The 17,708-nt window shown below is 45.0% G+C and overlaps 1 protein-coding gene across 1 annotated transcript in view; it reads left to right on the top strand.

Moving 5' to 3' along the window:
• Positions 1–17,708, top strand: part of BOP1 (BOP1 ribosomal biogenesis factor) — a 696,945-nt gene that overhangs the window by 646,307 nt on the left and 32,930 nt on the right. The window contains exons 12-13 of the mRNA XM_069621900.1: positions 15,298–15,478; positions 16,917–17,205. Of these exons, the coding sequence (XP_069478001.1) occupies positions 15,298–15,478; positions 16,917–17,205 (470 nt within the window). The remainder of the gene's footprint in view (positions 1–15,297; positions 15,479–16,916; positions 17,206–17,708) is intronic.

The raw sequence follows: 17,708 nt of genomic DNA, 5'->3' as shown, positions 1-17,708 counted from the left end.
CAACTATGCTATTCATTATAAAACAAGTCACTGCCTTTCACACCAAGAGCTCACTCCAAAAGGAGCACAGGAGCTACTCTGGCCTTTATTGCAAATGTTCCCTTGGACAGCATTTACAAAGCAGCTACGTGGAGCTCAGTTCACCCTTTCACTCAGCACTACTGCATGGACACCCATTCCAAAGCAGATACACAGGTGTGGAACAAGCGGTCTAAAACATTTATTTGTTGCTGCTCCTTCTCACAACCCACCGCCTTCTAACACAGCTTGCTAATCTATGCATAGCATGTGATCTAAGCAGATTCCACAAGCCTCAGAAGGAATACATTACTCACCGTAACTGTATTTCTGATGCTTGTATCTGCTTAGTCACATGCGCCCACCCTTCCTCCCCTGGAAGAAGGTGCATAGATGTTATGAGCTTCTGATATTTATCTGCTTGGATACACCTGTACTCACGATAAATTTCATGCTACCTCAACAATCTGAGGGTCCTCGACGCATGAAGGACCATGGGTACCGTGGACGTCACACTAGGCACACCCTGTCAACGTCCCTTTTCGAGTTTCTGAAACGACTGTAATACTCTGCAGCTTCCACTAGATGTTGGCCTATGCATATCATGTGAATCGAAGTAGATACAATCATCAGAAATAAGATTACTGTGAGTAATGTATCCCATATGTAGACGTGCCCAGAGATCTTGCGGTCTGTTTCCTGTTCGGGGAGAGCCGACGGAAGGAGCTGGGAAGAACCAGTAAGTGTCAGAAAGCACTGGAAAGACTGGAGCATTCTGAAGGGACTGCAAATAAGTAACTGCCCACAAGCATAAGTAAATGCTACATCTATTGCGTACCGACCTGAAAGAAAGTTGCTATTTGACTAAACTACAATGTGGTGAATGAACACTCCAAGTCAAATAAGCATATCGAACGGTATACTGCCAGTAAAATGCTATGTGAACAGAAGTTAAGGCTACAAGGAATACAAGTGTGGAAAGTGAAATCCGAAGGCAGGAGAGCCTACGAGGGGCCCAGCAGCTCTGGGGAGACTTATGGTGCGCGACCTGTGATGGGTGGACCGTACGGTCTGACAACTGCACCTAGACGAGGAAACCCTGAATGGTGAACAAGCTGTAAAGAACTTTGAAACAAATGGTGAAGCAAACCTGAAGGTGGTTCAAATGGACCCATTGTTTTCTTTTGAACTTTGAGCAGATGTAACCAACTTGAGTGCTATTCTAAAGTCTTGGGGAAGGGAACACTGAGAGTCAAACAACCGGAGAATGCTGTCTTGGCGAAGGGAATCTTAGAAACTCTGTTTTGTGTGAACTGCGCTACATTTGAACACTGGGGGGTGGGAGGGGAATCCTAATACCTCCTCTTTTGTGAATTGCGGTACATTCTAATTTTGAGAAGGTTATTTCCGAACTTCACACAAAACACTATTTGAACTTGAGATGTGGAACCCAAGAAGAATTGAAGCTGAAAATAGCTTAGCCTTTACTTTCGAACACTTATATTTTTGCTGAGAAGATTCCCACACCATGTTTAGTTATAGTTGTAAGTACAAGCATAGGTTTTGAAACAGACAGACTTTTATTTTGGACTTGCAGATACAGGCTTTCCTTAGTTTCCTTAGGTAGGGAAACTACCACTATAGTATAGGTCTGTTAGGTAAAGCTTGTATGCAGTACCCTCTGTGACCACTACACACAACTATGACTACAGGTCTAAGCAAAACCAACCTTTGGTATAAGTCTGTACCACACAGTTTTTGGTACGAGCTGAGCAGCCAGGCTTATCTCAAGAGGGAAGGTGAGCTGTAAGGGTGTTACACAGAGGTCTACAATCACAAGTATTCAAATAGGCACTTATACTCCAGGTTTCTTGGTAAAACACTTCTTAATTTATTACAGTCAGTTAGAAAACATTCACTAAAAGGGGGCAATCAAGATCACACAAAAATATACTACATTACTTCACACTATTCGGTTCTGTGACATTTAAACTACTTTGAAATAGGAGCAAAATGGCATTCAGAGCATTTGAAGTAGGAGCAAAAAGGCATAAGATAATAAAAATGAATAGTACAGTACTCCTAAACAGTGCAAATAGTTTGAGTTCACCAGAGGAGTTGATTCAATGCAATAAATAGGCCACAGTCAATGGGCTAGAGTCTTGTATAGGGAAAAACCAGTTCTGGTAGTTTAACGGAAAAGTCTTTGCCACGGTTCTCAGAAGTAGTTCATAGGAGAAAGGTTTGTATGTTGGGTCACAAGCTGACTAGGCCTGCAAGTTGCCAATGTTTCATGCACTTTTGCAGTGAGAGGTAAGTTATTTCGGTCGGATGGTACAAACCTTAAAAAATCCTTCTCGCTTGAAATGTAGGGTCCTAGTGCCCTTAACGTTGCAGGTCTGAATAAAAGCCTTTTTTGGAGGCTGTCTATTTGAGGAAGTTGCATAAGAGTTGGCTTGCACTGACAAGTAGTTGTAAACATTTAGCGCAAGTTGGCAAGGATTTGAGTCAGAGTACAGGAGATGCTGCTGCTGTTCTTGTTTACCTACACTGCCTTTAACGTGAGAGATACTTTGCTCTCCATAAATCCCAGCCAGGCGCAAAAGCACCGGCACGTGTGTTTGCAAGGAGTTGAGTCAGAGTTTGGTCGGCAGTGGGTTGGCCACATGGAATCTACCGGCCTGAGGACACGAAGCCAAGTACGATGTCACAAGGTAGCCTCCATAACTTTAGATGGACCGGACCCAACTGTGCATCTGGAAATGGAGGTCGCAGAAAGGAGAGAGGTGAGCTCTAATATAGAGTCCTGTCTAGATGCACCACAAACCCCCCCCCATCCCCCAGAGCGGGAAAGCACATGTTGATACTAACAGTGACCACGTTGGAAGACTCTTGGGGTTAGAGTATAGAATATCCACCCGAGGGAGAAGCCCCTCCCGAAAAGGGAAGGAACAGTGTATTAATTGACCGGTTATCAACTAAAGACATGGCAAACTATATTTTGCCCCCGCCCTTAACTACGCTGAGCCCCAGTCCAACTCTATCCACCATGATGGCAACTGAAACAGGCCGGGGTGAAGAGATGCTTAGGCCTCGGAAGCCTCCTCCTCTCATGAGTAATCTTAATACCATCCTACCATGTCCAAGGCAGAATGCCACAACGGTCAGCAACACGGGTGTTCCACCTATTAGGAGGAGCGCTAAGACAGATCAGGGACATGTGCCCAGTTAGAGGATTTTGATGCAGGGCGTCGCAATGAGGGAGGGGAGTCTGAGACCGATCGCCTTCATCCTACTGTCTTTAAAGAGAGGGCGAAAATAGAGTCCAACAAAACGTCCCTCAGAATTGGCCGCTCGATTATCACAAGACATGGCAGAAATACAGTCCTTGATAATTACCTGAAAGACGTAATTATTTCTTTGGGCAACTTCCTACGCAGGCCGAGCAAAGTCCGCCATTGTGTTACTCCATCGTACCCACTCGCCCTTCGAATGTTTCTGTTGCTATAGCTAAGGGGACTTCCATTTTTGTGATTTCCCCTAGTACCAGAAGTAGCACAACTGACCCTACAATGATGATGACTCCTCGATCGAAGCCTCTTTCTATGCCTAAATTAATCAGTGGCCCAGAGGTACCTACAGCTCCAATAGGTGATGTGCAAGAAGCACTACTTTGAACGCCTTTGTGTTCTGGGTCCGAGACGTCGGAAAGAAGTTTGGATGAAAGCACCATGGAGGACACTTGCAGCGGAAGGTCACCCAAAACATCAAACCAGAAATCTGTTGTCAAATCTTTTCTCAAGAGAACATGACTAAAATTAAAAAGCATGTCATGGCCGCTCTAACCATCTTAACTCCTTTCATGAAACTCTATGTAACTATAGGGGACGCCTTAAGACTAATCCACGCTGCTAGCAATGATTCATTCCAAACAGATCTTCCATGAATAATTTACAGCCATGATTCAAGCGAGATTGGATAAGGAAGCGGAATCGTCGGCACCGTGGCAGACACGACTGATCGACTTGGTCAGAGGGGAGAAATATGATAAAACAGCCATGATGGCCTCAATTCTGGAACTAATGAAATGGTGCTGATCGATGGATTGTGGCCCTACTAGTAAAGCCGACTCCAATCACAGTGACGCAATGGATGAGCCGGGCAGGTTGTCGATTGCTAAAGACCCACCTAAAAATATGATAAAGTAGATAGTTGGACCATCTGCCCTCGATGCAAATTTTCTGTTAGGCAAGATTGTGTGCAGTACACTTTGGGTGCACTACGACAACCCTGACCTCCTAGCAATAGGAACCCAACCTTTGGTATAAGTCTGTACTACACAGGTTGGTAGCGTGTTGAGCAGCCAGGCTCATCTCAAGAGGGGTCAATGTGAGCTGTAGGGGAGTTGCACAGAGACTTACAGTGACACGTATTCAAATAAACTCTTACACACAAGGTTTCTTGATTAAACAATTATTAATTTATTTAAGTCAGTTTGAGTAAGCCTTCTTCAGAAGGGGCAATATAATAGTAACACACAAATACACTCCAAAATATACACTCTTAGTTTCTCTAAATCAGTAAGTACCTATTTGGGATGGCACACTCACTTCCTACACCCCAGGTGACTTAAATAGCTAGGACACTGTGGACATTAATAGATCACTGGTACATTTAGGGCAATACTTAGGAGTTTGTCAAAGAAAAATGTTATTAGACTAAAACACGAGATCTCACAAATATTCTGAAGCAGATAAGTACTTTTGGTAACCCCCAATGCAAAGTAAGTTAACCCCTTCCTGGAAGGTTGAGACAAAACACAATGTCAGAGGGAAGAGTCATTCAAGTAGCCGGGCCAGGTCAAAGTCAATTGGACAAAAGTCTAGGTGAGCTGAAGCAATTCCTGCAGGTAAGTAAAAGTCTTGCACAATGTTTTAGTAGTCTTTGTAGAAAACAAGAAATCAAAGCAGGGCCACAAGCTGATTAGGCTTGTGAGGTAAAGGAGCTGTAGCAACTCTACCGAAGCAACCAAGACAAGTCTCCAATGAGGACAAGTGAGGTTGCACAACAAAAGGTAAGTTCTCTTCGACTTTACAGTACCTTTGGTTGGAAGAAAAACAGTTCCAGTTGGCTTCTGTTCCTGTGCAGATCTTGTGTTCCTGGGCTTCCGCCGTGGGGACAAGAGGGAGGACGTCTGGACGATTCCTGCACTGCGACAGAAAAGGACCAACTTCTATTCAGTAGCACTTCGCAGTTGCAGCTCCTCACGTCTCAGCAAATAGACCCACCGCGGGCTCTTGGCTGTTGAGATGGGCTTTCCTTGCATCTGGGGTCCAGCACTCTGTTGAGGTGGCTCAGGCTTGGTCCGTCCTGCTTCCTGGTGTTAGGTAGAATCCTGTGCAGTGTCCTTGGGGACCACTACACACAATTAAGACTACAAGTTCACCTTTGGTACAAGCCTGTACTACTATGTTAAAGTGGTAGCAGTAGCAGAGCAGCCAGGCTTATCTTAAGAGTATATGAGCAGTAGCAGAGATTACACAAAGGGACCACAATTAATGTGACTCGAGCAAACACTGACTCAAGTTTTCAGGTTAAAAATAGAAGTACATTTATTTTTAAACCATTTGTTATAAACACAACACTTCTATTAATTCAAAACCACACGTAAAATACACTACAACCAATTCACTTGGTACAGTATAACTCAAGGTAAGTACCCTATGTTTTAAAGGACCGGTGTTGTGAAACAAAAGACGTTACCGGGAATGCATATGCAATCACTTTTTGACAGTAATGACAGTTCGGTCTTACTAAAGATACGCGTGTCCGCGGCAAGAAATGTTACCGTGGCAAAAACACACTTGGCACCTTAGTTAACCAGATAAAGTTGGGGGTAAAATTCATAGGCAATACTCTTGTCGGGGCAGACAGAATCAGAGAACACTCGTTGACGGAAATTCAAGAGTCAATAGGCCGGAGCCATTGTCAAGTGGAACCGGGTTCCTGTTGTCGAGGATCACACAGTATGATAGTTCAAATTTCAATGTTGCCTGGAGTACTTAGATATTGTCAACAGAGGAAGCAAAAGTTATAAGAAGGAGGGAAGACAAGGGAAAGCCTTGGAGGAGGAAAGAGATTCACCCTAGCTCCTCGAAACAGAACACAGTACCTTATTCAAGGAAGAAGCTGGTGCCATGGCAGTTGTTCCTGGTAGTTTCCTGCAAACCTACGGTTCCTGGAACTTCGGCAAGAAGGACGACGTCTGCACCACACAGGGATGAAACCGGCAGCATCGACGGTGAATGAAAGGTGCGCTCCTTAAAAACAGGAGAGGCTCTTCAGATGGCTATCCGGACCACTACAGCAGTGTGCAGCTATTTCGACCACGAAGAGGATCCTCTGGCTGTGGAAGGTGAACTGGTTATCCCCACCAGGCTCAAGGGAAGAAGACTCCGGACTGGATCTTCTCTGGTCGTCGAAGGGTAGATAGCTCAGGACTGCAGCAGGGCTTCACCGGGACGGGATAGTTGCAGCAGCCGTCGTCTTCTCTGCTTCTCTTCGGTTCCTTGTAGTTCCAGTGGTGACTCTGACTTTCAGCCCAAGAGTCCTGCCTTTTATGCGAAAATCCCCCATTCACACAACCTGGCTGTCAATCATGCAGCGGGGGCGTTGTCCAGCCCGGACAACCACCACAGCCAATCATGGCAAAGTGCGACTTGGGTTTCCTAGGATACCCTGTACAGGGGTGACTACACCCCTCCCTCACATTCAGCCCACCTAGACACCCAGGAGCCTAGAGGAGGGCTTCTTGGCATAAGCCCGCCAAAAGACAGTGAACAAAGAAGGCAAACCTGGTTTGCCACGCAAAGTAAAACACAAGCAGGACTTTAACAAAAAGAAATGACGAATAAACCCAACCGGAGCCAAAAGAAAGAGTATTTGGTCAAGCGGGTTTATGTTCGAGGCTAATATAATAGCCTAAAACAATACCACGTTTATATAGTATAATCGCGGTCGAAAAAAGTTAGGGTAGATACTGAAAAAATGAACTCACAAAATCCAGCAAAGCTGCTGGAGCACTCACTAGGTAAGGGAAATTAGCCATTGAACGAGAATTTTCCCTAACACCTGGGAGTCCGGAGGATCTTCCTGGTGCTCTTGGCCAACTTAAAAGCAATACACATGAACTGGTGTTCCTCTCCCTGGCTCTACGTTTTCCAGCAGCAACTGCAATGGAAATTCAACCAGCTTCGAAAGCATGTCCAGGTGGCTTACTTTGGAGTTGATTGGTCTCACCAACTCCAGGGGAGAAGTCGTCCTTGCGGGGCTTCTCTAGTTGAGGCGAATTCGAAGCTTCAGCACAGCAGCAGGGCTTCACCAGGCAAACCAATGGTCCAGGAGTTGCAGCAGGCGTCTCTTCTAACTTCTACTTCGGATTCCTTCTTCCAGTGGTCGACTGCTTTCCAAGCTAAAAAGCCTTGCCTTTTATACAGGTTTCTCCCATTCATTCCAGCCTAGCGGTCAGTCACCGAGCAGCCAGCAGGCCAATCACCCAAGAGTGCATTTCTGTCTCTTAGGAGACTAAGCACAGGGAGTTTCTTGCACCTCCCTCGATTCCTGCCCCCGCCAGACACCCTGGAGCCAGAGGCGGGCTTCACTCGTGAATCCCGCCAAAGACAAAATGTACAAAGGGACCAAACCTGGTTTGGCACGCAGAGTAAATCTAAAGAAGGACCTTTCCACAAAGAAATGGTGAAAAAAGACGACCGGGGCCATTTTGACAAAAATGGCACCCATGGGTGCTTTACTGCAGCTGCGAAAGCAGCCAGTGGTAAAAGCATGCCACAGTAGTTAAAAGTAAACCACTGTCACCAGCCATTCATCCAGGAAGGGTAACATAAAAATGTTACATGAGAAGCTAGACAAAGGTGCTACTAAGTAACCCCTCCAGGACTCTATTGTAAGATAGTGTGTGCTGGGTCTAGAAAGTTAAGTGTAATTAAAGTCCATTTCACTTCACTGCTCTTGGAAACAGTAGTTTATCCAAGAGAAGGTATTCAAACCTTTGGGAAATCTATGACTTCCTGTGTCACTGCACTGAGGGCTGTGTGACACAATGTAAAGATGATGCCTGTGGAGTTTGTCACACTCCATACTTAACAAAGAAATTGAGTTCAAATCACATTAAAAATAAATGAGAGAGCGGGAAAAGGGGTCTCACTCTCTCAAGGTTAAAAATTAAAAGTCCTAAAATCCAGCAAAGTTGCTGGGGTCTCTAAGGTGAAGAGGAATTAGCATATTTCTGAGAATTCTCCCCAACACCTTCGAAAGTCCCCTAAGGAAGGAAACATTAAAAAACATCCTCAGAGATATGAGAGATTCTACCTAGTCTCGAGTGATATGGCCCAACCTCTTTTAAATCAGACAATGACTGACCAAACCCTGTCTCTCAATTATGCAACGCTATCGGGGCAATTAGTCTCTGACCTGACAACGCAGAATGGGCTATTGACCTCCCTCACCTTGAATATCGCAACCCAAATTGTGAGGGTAACAAAAAACTTTTCCTATGGTTGATAAAACATCAAACGGGCATAAGGAATTGGGGAATGAGCAAAGGTCACCCAAGAACAGGCAATGGGAGCCTAAACCTAAATGAAAATGGCTCTCCACTAATCCTTCCGACCAGACGACTAAAATAAAAAAGAATCCAAGTCATAACCAACTGGTAAGATGAGATATGGAATACACCACTTTGAACACCTCGGAGCTAGGACTTAGGTTCATGAGCGTATTCTATCTGTCTGAGGAAGAGATTGATGACCAGGCTTTACACTCAGTCCAACATGCATATACAATGCAGGACACCTATGGTGGGGAAGCTGATGATGAGGAAGACATTGCGCGCATGAAAGCACAAAGACCGAAACACCAGGCTAAAGTAGAAAATCCCCGTTCAGAACCATTTTTGACACTGAAAGAAAAATACCTTCTAATTCTGGGGAAGCACGCTAAGGGGTTTGATCGTGATGCACACAGAGAGGAATCAAACGATATCGACCAAAACTTAGCTCCCTCCAGTGCTCCGGAAAGCACACAAAATGATCACACGGTAGTGATAGATCGTCTCTTGATAACGGAGGACAGGTTGATCCTCAACTGAGCTAACGTTTTAAAGTTTCTTTGTCACATACCCAAGCTTAGATTCGCACTGCATAAAAATAGTGCAATTTGTGAGAGGAGTTTGGATTGGGTGAGCTTACATCTATCCTCTCCACTGGTTGAAGCGGACCTCCTAGAGATGGCATCCTCCTTTCTCCTGCTGGGATTCAAACTATCCAAGGATCTTCTGAGACCCAGATGTCCCCGTTTAAGGGAAAAGACTCACTCAAAAAAAAAAACAATAACTGCAAGGAAATCTAGCACTGGAGTAGAGAAGGAAAGAAAACTGAATGCCGGCACATATCTAAAACGAAAAATGTTGGCCACTGAAAATGAAGATCATTCACGGATAACAGTGAGGTTTGACCCGACGGAAAGGAATGCAGTGAGAAAGATCCACAGTAATAACCTTACAGCACTGAGTGGTACAGAGAAAGGCTCACGGATACCAATTCCTTTGATGTATTCAAGGGAAAACTAGTAACAAGAAGATGAGTTGGACGTGCCCCTGAAGCTGTGCTCTTGGAACACAAGAGACTTCATGCATTGTTTTATGCAGCGGAAATATCGAAATACTTTATTTTGTGTCTTAAGGAGACGTGGGCGCTGTCGGTTCCGTTATGTGATGGATACATTGAATACTTAAACCCAACCAACAAAGGTCAACACGGCCGCGCCTCCTCTGACCTATTGACTCTATTGAAATCTTCCTGTGGCTTGACCACGATAGAAGTGCTGAACCACAATCCTTTCATCCAAATTGTGATAGTGGACACTAATGACGCGCTGCTGGGTGCGGCTAGGCCTTTGGTGATTTTTAACCTTTATTGGAATCCGGGGGGAATTTACAACACCTCCTTTATTGATGTAATTATGGACTGGGTGGACAACCTGTTTGCTCGATTTAACGGTCCAGATGTAATTCTGTGTAGGGACTTGAATGTTCATTATTTTGATGTGAAAGGCTTGTGACTCGCAGATAACCTAACATGAAAGAAAGCTCAGATATGGCGAAAAGAACTTCAGATACATTTAATTCACATGTTAAATGGCCAATTAATAGGTGACATCTTGGCTACCCTGACCTGGCAGAGGGAAAACTTGATAGCACATCTAGACTACATTTTACTCTCCACCGACAGTAGTGACCACCACATGGTCACTCTGACATGAAAAGGGAAGGAACCAGGTCGAAAAATAGCTAAGCTTCCACATCTGTACCCATCCAATGGGAAAAGTAGATTGCGTATATATCCCAATGATGTGCCATGAATAACATCTAAATGTGCAGCTTGGAATGAAACCGAGAATCTAATGCCCTAAAACCAGATCCAAAAATAACCATATATATAATAAGGTGGTAGTGGCCATCAGAAAGACCTTTCGAGTGGAACTAAAAAAACTGAAATATCCGCTGCTTGAAGAAAGGATTCTGCGTATAAAAAGAAAAACACAATAATGAAATTGGCTACTGAATTCAAGATCTCAATGCCTGCAACGTGATGCCGAAACGATGTTGAGGGCAATTTGTACACAGAATACACAATAATCTGTGGGCCTTCCTAAATGGGCAAACCAGACAGACCCATCTCCTGATGATTGCAGTAGCGGATGAGGCTTCGGTCACCCTCTTCTCAACCCTCTTTGCGAGGGGGCGTGGAGTCGTGAGGGGCCGCGTGATGAGCAATCTCCGAGATGGTAAATTGAATTCGATAGATGAAATCCTGATGCTGATTAAGCAACTCAAAACATCCCAAGCCCCGGGACCAGATGGTCTATGTAACGATCTTCTTAGATCTAATCCTGAGGCATGGATGGAATTTTGCTCTCTTCTGTTCACAAACATCTTGGAAACCAAAGAAGTTCCTCTACATGGAGAAATACTGTGCTAGTTCCAATATTCAAAAAGGGAGACGGGTCACTCCCTGTAAATTATCGACCTATAGCTCTCCTGGATTCCCTGGGAAGCTTTTTGCCTCAGTTCTTCTGCGCTGTATAACTACTTTGGTAACAGAGAATAATAGGATGGACATCAAACATGCTTCGTCAGGGATCTAGGCACACATATTAACCTGTTTCTGTTGAATTTGATAAAGTTGCAAGCTCTAAGGACCAAAACTAAAATATATTTGGTCTTCATAGACCTAGAGCAGGCCTTTGATAGCATTGACAGAGATGCTGTGGCAAAAACGTCCATCGTGGAATTGCCCGCCAGATCTATTCGACGCTATCAGATCCCTGCACTCGGCTACATTGGTCCAAGTTAGATTCTCAGGAGATTAGGCCCTTTTGGAAAAAATTGAAACTTCCTGCGACGTTATGCAAGGCGGCTCATTGGCCCCAATACTCTTTACTCTCTACATGTCAGACTTGGGGGAAATAGTCAAAGGGAAATAAATGCTTATCCCAGATTCTGAATGCACAGCCAGTTCCTTGGGTTATGTATGCTGACGACCTTGTTCTCCTCGACAAGACACTGATGGGCCTCCAGAGGCGACTAAATGGTCTAGAACACTACATCCAGGAAAACGGTTTAAAAATGAACGTCAGAAAGACACAAATAATGAGCTTCTGTGCCCAACAGGGGAACCACAAAGGCAAGTTTAACCTCCTTTCTAGGGAATAAGAAATTAGAATCCCTTGCTGAATTCCTGACTGAAATTGCACTGGTTACCTGGCCACCCTCTTCTGATCTCTGGCCCTGGCCCCGTCAATTGCCCATCTGCACTGCCTCCCTAGCAACCCCTGCACTTGGAGACCGTTTTTCTGTATCCCTTCAGTCCCCCTACCAGCACTTATGTCTGCACTTCCTTGCACTTGCCACCAACTGGCTGTTTATTTGTCTTTTTTCTTTAATTATTACACTTTCCCATGTACTGCTCTTTCCCCTCTCCCTTCCCCCGTGCACTTTTCCTTTACCCCCTTCCCATGCACTTGCACGATCTGAAGGACACCTGGCCTAGTAGGATCGTTGTCTGTCCTCCCTTGTTCCCACCCCTTGCCTCATCGCGCCTTGAAACACTTGTGTATAGGCGCGTTATAAATGCCATATATCATATCATATATATCACGTCCACTCCATAAAATACCTTGGTGTGTTGGTGAATTCCAGTATCGGAGAAAACTAATGGGAAATAGCACTCAGAATAAGTGCTGAGAGCTTGGCCCGAAAAGAGTTGATGCTACATAAAAATATGGTACATTTTCAGTCCATCTGGTGGTCACCTTTTGCAAACATAAGGTGACTCCAATTCTAACATATGGAGCAGAAAGAGCCTGTAATTTATCATGGGGAATATGGTACACTTTGGAGGCCCTATTCTGGCACAGTGTTACATTTGCCTCCCATCCTCCCGTTGACTATGATTGGATATGAACTGGCACTTCAATCTCTCCCGTCAATAGGTCCTTTGCAAATCGCTGGATTTGTATCGCAAATTGGTAATAGATGACGATCTTCCTCCTATAGATATACTAAGAACGAAACAGACCGTGAGCCATAATGGTCTCTTGGATCTTTGTAAAGTCAAATGTAGCACCTGGGTAGAATTGCTTGGCCGGATGACAGAGCTCTTAAAAAACAACCCTGGGGAAGGCAAAAGGAAAATATTGATGAACGACTGGATAGAAACACAGGAAAAGAGCTCGCAATACGAACTAGCAATCAACTTGTCACATGAAAGACGTTCAATTAAACCAATTGCCTCACTATCTAGTAAAATTCCCCTGTCTGAGGCACACAGACCTTTTTATGCGTCCAAGACTAAATCTTCTCACGAGGGAAGTCCATGGCCAGCAAAGACAGCTGGGTGTCCAGCCGTATCCCTGCAGATTTTGCAAGGAACCCGATTCAATCGAATCATCAAAGCACTTGATGATCGAATGTGACATGCTAACCGCTAAAAAACAAATATAGGGAATGTTTGCTAGGCGCTCCATCCACCATTCGTCAGCCTCCAAGGTAGAAGTTTTTGTTAGTGGGGGAACATAATATGATTTTTACCATGATGACATTTTGGAATGAAATACTCTCGTGACCATTCCCGCTGCAATGAATTCTATTTGTATCCTCTTTTTTTTCCTTCTCCTATTTCACTGCATTGTTTGAGTAAAGAGAACAATACCTTATTCCTACCTGTCAAACTCCTTTGCTGATCTCAATAACTCTGCTTTTGATACTAAAGGGGAGATTAATTGCAAATTCGTATTTTTTTAATGTAAATGGATTCTTCCACTGTAATGAAGTGAACTCAAGTGGAAATGCTTTGGAAAAGTTAACTTTTTTCGAATGTAAATGGATGTATGTTAAAGGTTTGTAATAAACCAAACATGAATAAAAAACATTTTCTAAAAATTAGAAGAACTTTTTAACAGACCCTCTCCCAATCCAACCATTTTATGGGAGACGCGGAGGAGGATACCCGACCAGAACGCCAATGGTCAGGGCTAGGCAAGGGAGAGATATTACTTTGCGCCCATAGGACCCTATGGATACTGGTGAGGGGGAGCCAAATAGGCATTTCTACTCACCCTCTGAACTCCGATTTCACTCGGGGGGACCACTATGGAAATTCCTGAAATGTCTGTTTTTGTTTTCGTTCCTTGGTTCTGTTGGACGATGTCCAGGGGTATTTGGTGCAGAGATGACTTCAGACATCTGGTTTTTGAGTCTGGCTAATTCCCGGTTCCAGGCTCTTGTGCCGGTTCTGGACACTTGGGACATGCTGACGTCAGGACCACCACTCAGTCAATGACCTAAGAGGACCCCCAGGATGCAATGCACACAGTGGCGGCACACGACCCTTGTGACGGAAACAACGAAACTGGTCCTGCAAGGCCCCTCTTCGTGATGGAGAGCTGCAGCTTCAGTGAAATGCTTGTTGATCCCCAAGCGGAGTATCTGTGGAGTCCCAAGGCTCAACTTGGGACGGATACTGTTGCAGTGAAGTAGCCAGGGGATCTCTGTTCTGAGCACTTCTAGTGGATGGATCACTGAGCAGACTGGTTTTTCCCACTGGTCCAGGAGTCCCAGCACAGACAAAGGTCTTCTTTAGCCCTACAGAGAAACTGGGCTTTGCTGGGCAAGTGAAGAAAGTGCAGCTGGCAATCTTCCAACAATGAATTCAGGGTCTTCAGCGGGCTACCCTCCTTTGTAGAGGTTTTGGCTCCAACAATTATCTCGAATGGCTGCAAGAGTCCCCCTCTTATCCAAAATCCAGAGTGGAGCTGCACTGAGCACACCAATGTCAAGGATCTGCACCATTCAAACCTGGTAGAGGCTGTCCAATTCCGACAGCCTCTGGCCACTGTATCTACCCAGCAACAGACATTCTCTGGCACGAATGTGGACTGGGTCCAGGTAGACAAGCCGCCACGTCCTACCACACACCGACCGCCACTTTGCCCGCAAAGGCTGGAGCTTCCCCAGGATAGGTATTACCATATATGGAAAATGAAGCCACTCCAGAGCAGAAAGGTCGAACTACAAGATGTCCAAAAGACAAGCAAAAAGCTAAAATGCCTTTGCCCCAAGAGTATGTTGTAACTCGAATTGGCATTAAGCTGTAAAATGCAAAAGTCCACGAGACTTTAAAAAAGAAAACATGATAAAAGTATCCCCTGCCCCCAACCCATCCTGGACACATCATGCAAGTGTCACAAAGTTGCTAAAAGCAAAGTTACAGGGACACAGTGTTCCTACCGCACTTCTCTTAATATGATTACCTCCAAATCTCAGGAAAGGTTAAAAAAAAAATAGCGAAAGGAAGGGTGTCCTATTGATGTCTGTGGAGGGAAGGCAGAAAAAAGAATCATCTTTCCTAACAGAAGACATGGGGGTAGAACTTCAATTGCACATACACATTTCGTAAAACTCAATATCTGATTCCCCATACCACCCCATGCTCGAAGCTGCAAAGATGTGACCGTATGTCACCTAATCTCAAATCACTAGCACGTCTGCATTCTGCACTGCAAGAGGTCTCGGATATTGTGACATGGGGAATATATGAAAAACTGTCTTTTACGTGTGGTGAGTGGGTGATCTGTCCACTCTGCAATACCGAGGTCAGATGCCTCACCACTCGATCCTTACAATACGTTGTCTTCTTGCAGGGAGAGCTCCATTGTTCTTCTGAATCCTTTGTTGGGGGACAAGCTTCTGTCCAGTGCCACCGACCAGCAGATTGCATCTTTCGAAGAGCCTGAGGAGCAGTACCTTCAACCCGTCAAGTGGCTGGTCGCAGAGGGAGACTCGTACGAGAAGGGTGTGCGGCTAACTGTGAAACATGAGAAGGTGTGTTACAAGGGTTGTGGCTTATGACATGCAGGTTCTCATACTGTAGTGAATAGTCTGGAAGTAGTAAAGTGTATTGGGGGTAAAACCTGTATGGCTTCGCCTTACATGCACACTAGTTATTGTGCAGCATAGGCCCAAACATGGCTCTGTCACGTGACTTGCTGCATGCCCTTCTTTGCCCCAGCGCAATATACCGAACTATATGAATGACTGGAACCCAGATGTGGTTGATGTGGGGCTTAAGAGCTTGTGTATTAGTTGTGCAATTGGGTTGATGTGTACATTTTTGAGATTACATCACTTTTACTAGTAAATTGTATCCCATTTTTCTTCCGCGACATTCAATGCAGCAGTCCAACTTGGCCCAGGACTGGCCTACCCACATAACCCGTTTCTTCTAGATTTACAAAACTGCAATTCTTATTTAAATCCCGACTTAATTCTAAATGGTGTCCCCTACAGCGTCCCCAAAGCATTCTAAAAGGAAAGAATGCCAGACTATAGTAAGTTCTACAGCTGTAAAAACAACTCAACGCACTAAGAAATCAAGGAAGGCCTTCTATGTAAGGGGCCCATTCTACGGCTAGATTTTCTATGATCTTAATGTGTATCTCTGTGCATTGAACATGTGTGTGCTTACCCCAAGGTCTTTCGTTTGCTCTCTTTGGGAATCCTGCAAAGTTGTCTGCTTTCTTGTTTTTTAATCAGTATTGGTTTGTTTGAATGCTGCAAGCATTTTTAATGGTGACTCAGGTCAGCAGCCATCATACTAGGTAGGCACAAGTTTCCCCTTCGTGAGGATGGGCTTGTGCCCTAGAAGTGGGTGGGGTGGGACCCTTTAAAGCAGTCCAGCTCTAAAAGGGGAGGGAGTGTACTGGTGCTCCAGTGAGAGATGGTTTGCCACACCCTACACCTGAGAAAGGTAGGGCTTATCTGCCCCTAGAGGTTATTTGGTGCGTAACCTCCAGAAGAGGGTGGGTGTTGAGTAATCCAGAGAGAGGTGAATTGGGGCACCACATGGGGGGAGGGGATAGTGTTGCCTCCTTGAGATGGGTAACACTCCTATGATAAAATGCCACTTGGGAGAGGGAAGGATTTAGTTTCTTCTCGGGGATGCACGATGTTGGGCTTGCTTGAGAGGATTGGATGGGAATTGGTGGTGTACCCCTGGGAAGAGAGGGTGACATTGGACATCATATAGAGAGGGTGGGATATCCCTACAAGATGGGAAGAGGTTGGTGCACACTGGGAGAGTGTGATACCAGACACTCTTATGAGAAGGCAGAGGTTCCCCTACAACGTGTTAAGATTTGTGAATCCCTGGGAGAGGTTGTTGTTGAGCACCACCGGGAAAAGCCCATGGAAAGTGTGGAGAGCTTGTCTAAATGACCTAATCTGCTTCTCATCTTGCAATCTTTCCCTTTTTTTTGTACAGGCGGTGAAGCATGTCACCTGGCATGGGAAGGGTGACTACTTTGCTAGCGTTCTCCCTGACAACGGCAACATGCAGGTTCTTATCCACCAAGTTACCAAGCGGCGTAGTCAGAACCCGTTCCGCAAGAGCAAAGGGCTGGTTCAGTGTGTGCTTTTCCACCCCATTCGGCCCTTCTTCTTCGTGGCCACCCAGCGTTACATCAGAGTTTACAACCTGCTCAAGCAGGAGCTCACCAAGAAGCTGCTGACCAACTGCAAGTGGGTGTCCAGCATGGCCATCCACCCGGGAGGTGAGTCTTTCTGTTTGTTCGGTCTTCAGACTAAAGCTTCAGAGTGGATGCCTTCGGTCCCAAGAAATTCTGCATGTTTGTGCCTGGGTTAGAATTTCAGCCAGCCTTGTTCTAATCTTCAAATAACTGATCTGCTCTCTCCATATTGATTGTATATGACATCTGTGTATAACAACGTCCATATTGGTTTTTGGGCCACCTACCTCTTGTAAAGTATGCATCTTGAAATGATGTGTACTAAGTGAGCCTACCTGACCAGCGCCATGATGCCCCCGGGCAGATGTGCGCTATACAAATCCAAATAAACCCAAGATCAAATCACTTACTTTGCTTAAATGAGTAGTATTTCACTGGGTTTGCGATTCTCTGTTAATACCCTTTCCATGTGTGGTTTGCTAATAACATGCAGAACATTTTCAAGACAAGGGATATTAATACACGCGCATCAAAAGGGAAACCATAGCAGGAATAAATATTTCTGGGGCTTGCGAAGCTGCTTAGAT

The sequence above is a fragment of the Ambystoma mexicanum genome, chromosome 5q (assembly GCF_040938575.1).
Source record: "Ambystoma mexicanum isolate Mex_15411 chromosome 5q, UKY_AmexF1_1, whole genome shotgun sequence".
NCBI lineage: Eukaryota > Metazoa > Chordata > Amphibia > Caudata > Ambystomatidae > Ambystoma > Ambystoma mexicanum.
The sequence above is the reverse complement of the archived record's forward strand: the minus strand, read 5'-3'. Positions and strand labels throughout refer to the sequence as shown.